The 3327-nt window shown below is 62.3% G+C and overlaps 1 protein-coding gene across 1 annotated transcript; it reads right to left on the reverse strand.

Moving 5' to 3' along the window:
• Positions 1 to 1866: 1866 nt before the first annotated feature.
• On the reverse strand, positions 1867 to 3171 carry LOC103255738 (protein ADP-ribosylarginine hydrolase-like protein 1; the record flags this gene model as incomplete). The annotated part of the gene is made up of 2 exons (XM_008053690.1): positions 1867 to 2024; positions 3039 to 3171. Coding segments are annotated over 2 exons (291 nt in total), but the record flags the coding sequence as incomplete, so codon positions are not given.
• Between the last annotated feature and the right edge of the window lie 156 nt (positions 3172 to 3327).

Below are 3327 nucleotides of genomic sequence, written 5' to 3' on the forward strand. Positions count from 1 at the left end.
GCGTCGCCTCAGTACTTTCCATGGCTTCCTTTCCCATCAAACTGTGGGTTTCTCTGTGATGGGAACATGAAACTGGGGAAACTTTGCTTTTATTTTATGACGGCTGTGAATTTTGTTTCAACATGAGCTTTAACCTGTAATCCATTTGCAGACAGATTCCCTTTCCGACTCTTGTGGACCACCTAATTCTCCGTTGCACACCGGGCCCACCCGCGTCCCCATCTCCTGTGACGCAGCCCTGTCCTGCAGGGCAGGGCTGCGAGGGAAGGGCCACTCAAGGGTGAGCTGCGCGTCCCGACACCCAGCCCCGTGTCACGTACGCCGGCCGTGCCAAGTGCGAGGAGAGCTTCCGGCTTACCTTGCGTGGGATTCTTTTCCTGAAAGACAACTCTCAGCCAGTGCTCCACCCCCGTGGACCTGACTGGACCAGCACGTGGCAGTGTGGCCCCGAGGCCCTCGCCCAGCGCGGAGGGTACCTGTGGTTCTTCTGATTGGAGGCATCAGCAGTAGCGTGCGTTAGTTTAGTTATTCAGAAACAACACGGAAACACTTTGTGGCCACCTGCAGTGGAGACTGGCCATAGAGCCCTCCGTCAACACGACTCCACACTTCCCACGAAAGGAGCGTGGTGGCTCTATTGAAAAACAACCCCCCACCACCACGCCTGCTTCTCGAGCTGAACACAGGCGGTTTCTGCCAGGGCAGGGGGGCAGGGAGGGGGCATCTGGGGAGTCGGGGCCGTTCCCAGAAGCCGCAGCCCAACGCGGCTGTGACCTGGGCGTCTGACCCTCGCCCCTGAAGCCCACTGCCTTCCTCCACCAGCCATTGACTGGTCGAAATCCTGCGTGAGAAGATAAAGCCCTCAGGCAGTCCCCACCCACCCATCCTACAGAAGAGGACAGAGCCCAGGGGAAGAGGCCTGCATTTTGAAGGCTGGCCCGGTGCCAACCAGTCAGCACTTCCCACCTGGCTCCGACCTCTGCGGAGACGCGGGACCCTCTCTGTGGACGGGCCCTCCACGGGGCGCTCGCTCTGCTCCGAGAGCCCTTGGGGACGAGACCATGCCAACAAACAAGACAGCCCCAGCCAAGCTGCCAAGCTCAGCGCGAAACATCCGTCGTCTACGCTGTTTTATTCACACCAGATGCTACTTGGGAAAATCATGTCCAGATTCATTTTAACTGGAGCCGTGGTCGGGGAACAGCTGCCTCCTCACCCGAGCCTGGAGCTGCGGGGGCACAGGCCTGCCGCCCCATGCACCGACTCACTCAGACGTGGCCGAGGCAGGCCCATGAGATGCCGGGGCGGAACGCGACTATTTCTTTCCTGGTTTCTTCAGTGAGTCGGTCCGAGAGGCTGCTCTCAGAATCTAGTGTGATTAAAAGTGGGCAGGCTAAGCGAGCGCTTCTGTGTCCCGCAGGCAGGTGGCCGGTGGCCGGTCCCTTCGGGAGCCCAAGGCCAGCCCACGCAGCACGCAGTGGGTCGGGGCGCAGCCGGCCATGGAGACGCCCCGAGGCGGGAGAGGCCTGTGTGTTAGCGTTGTGGATGTGAGTGAGCACACAGCGTTAGTTCCGCAGCAGAATAAAATACAGCGCTTGCCCCGGAGACCACGAGCAGCAGCCACGTGGAGGCTGGCACTGGCGTCGGTGCGTTTGGTGCGGGGGAGGGACGCGTGCTCCAGGACAAGCGGTGCATTTTATGTGGCGGCTGGGCTTCTGCAATGAAGGAAGGGGCCACACGGCGCCGGGCCAGGGTGCTCCGGGGGACATGGCGCCCGCTCACCCACACCTAAGGAGGCCCCGGCGGCCGTGTGGACGCCACGGGCCGGAGCAGGGCTCGGCGCTCTAGGGGGGGCGGAGAAACGCTTTACTTCTCCTCGGTGGACAGGCGGTGCAGCGCTGCGCCCAGCTCCTCCAGCGCGGCCTTGTGCTCCAGCTCCTGGTGCAAGCCCGTGGGGACGCCGTCCAGGCCGTGCAGCAGTCCGAACAGGCAGCCCGCGATGGTGCCGGTGGCTGCGCTCTCACCTGAAACACACACACCGCAGTCCCAGTGGGCGCCCCCGCAGGCCTCCGCTGCCTCCCAAGCCCCCTGCGGAGACCCTGCCGGGCTGGCCGCCCTGGGTGGGCAGCGCTTCCCACACCAAACCCCACTCTGGGGGTGGACAGACAGGGACGGGGGCTCCCTGCTTCCTCCTTGGCGCAGGTGCAGCCAGGGGTCATCCCGCCACCACGAACCCCGACACGCCAGGAGGGTGTGGAGGAGAGACGGGAGGACACGGTGCCCGAAGGCTCGTCGCCGTGCGAGAAATGCTGGGCTGAGCCGTCTCCGTGCAGACCTTCCTAACCCATTGGCATGTATTTTTTCAGCTCAGGTATGCAGTTGAGACGCCAGCCCCCACCCGGCTCTGCAGTTCAGAATCCTCGACCGTGTGCAGCTGACTTGCTTCCCTCAGCCCGAGGCAAGCTCTAAACACCTGTGGAATGAGGCCAGGTGTCGCAGCTCATGCCTGATTTCAGCACTTTGGGAGGCTGAGGCAGGAGGAGCACTTAAACCCAGGCGTTGGAGACCAGCCTGGGCTTGAGGGATAGCCAGTCCTCGTCTCTGCAAAAAGTAAGACTAGTCAGGTGTGGTGGCAAATGCCTGTAGTCCCAGCTACTCAGGAGGCTGAGGCGAAAGGATTGCCTGCTTGAGTCTAGGAGGTCAAGGCTGCAGCGAGCCGTGATCATGCCACTACACCCCAGCTTGGGTGACAGAGCAAGACCCTGACGCAAAAAAAAAAAAGATCCGTGGCACATGGAAGGTGGGGCCACTGAGGGGCAGGTGGGGCTCCAAGAGGGGACACCGCTGGGGGACCCAGGGTGACACCCAGGAGTGGGAGGTGGGCCAGCAGCACCTCGGCCTCATCCTGCCTGCCCGGGGCCTGCTGCCACAAGAGGTGGCTCCTCCACGTCTGTGGTCCTGGGACACCCGAGAGGGTCCTTCAGGGAAGAGGGTGCTGGCCCCTAGAAGCCTCTGACTGTTAAGGAAGGAAGTCTCACCTGAGTGAAACATGGCCCGATGGCACAGCTCGGTCCAGCTGTTGCCTGCTGCGAGGAGGGCGTCATAGGCGATCATGGGGGCATCGTGGCCGCGTCTGCCCCCTCGACCCTCTGAGCTCCACTTCTTATAGGTCTGAGGAAGCCGTGAGTCAGGGCACGTGTTCAGCCGGGGCCAAATCCATGTGTGTTACGGCATAAGCTTCCCGGGCTCATCCCAGGTGGCAGCCATTACGCCTGTCGATTCCGTCATTCACCCGCCTACCAACCCACTCGTTCGTCCACCCACCGT

Source organism: Carlito syrichta, unplaced genomic scaffold (assembly GCF_000164805.1).
Source record: "Carlito syrichta isolate Samal-C Ts95f unplaced genomic scaffold, Tarsius_syrichta-2.0.1 Scaffold288372, whole genome shotgun sequence".
Lineage (NCBI taxonomy): Eukaryota > Metazoa > Chordata > Mammalia > Primates > Tarsiidae > Carlito > Carlito syrichta.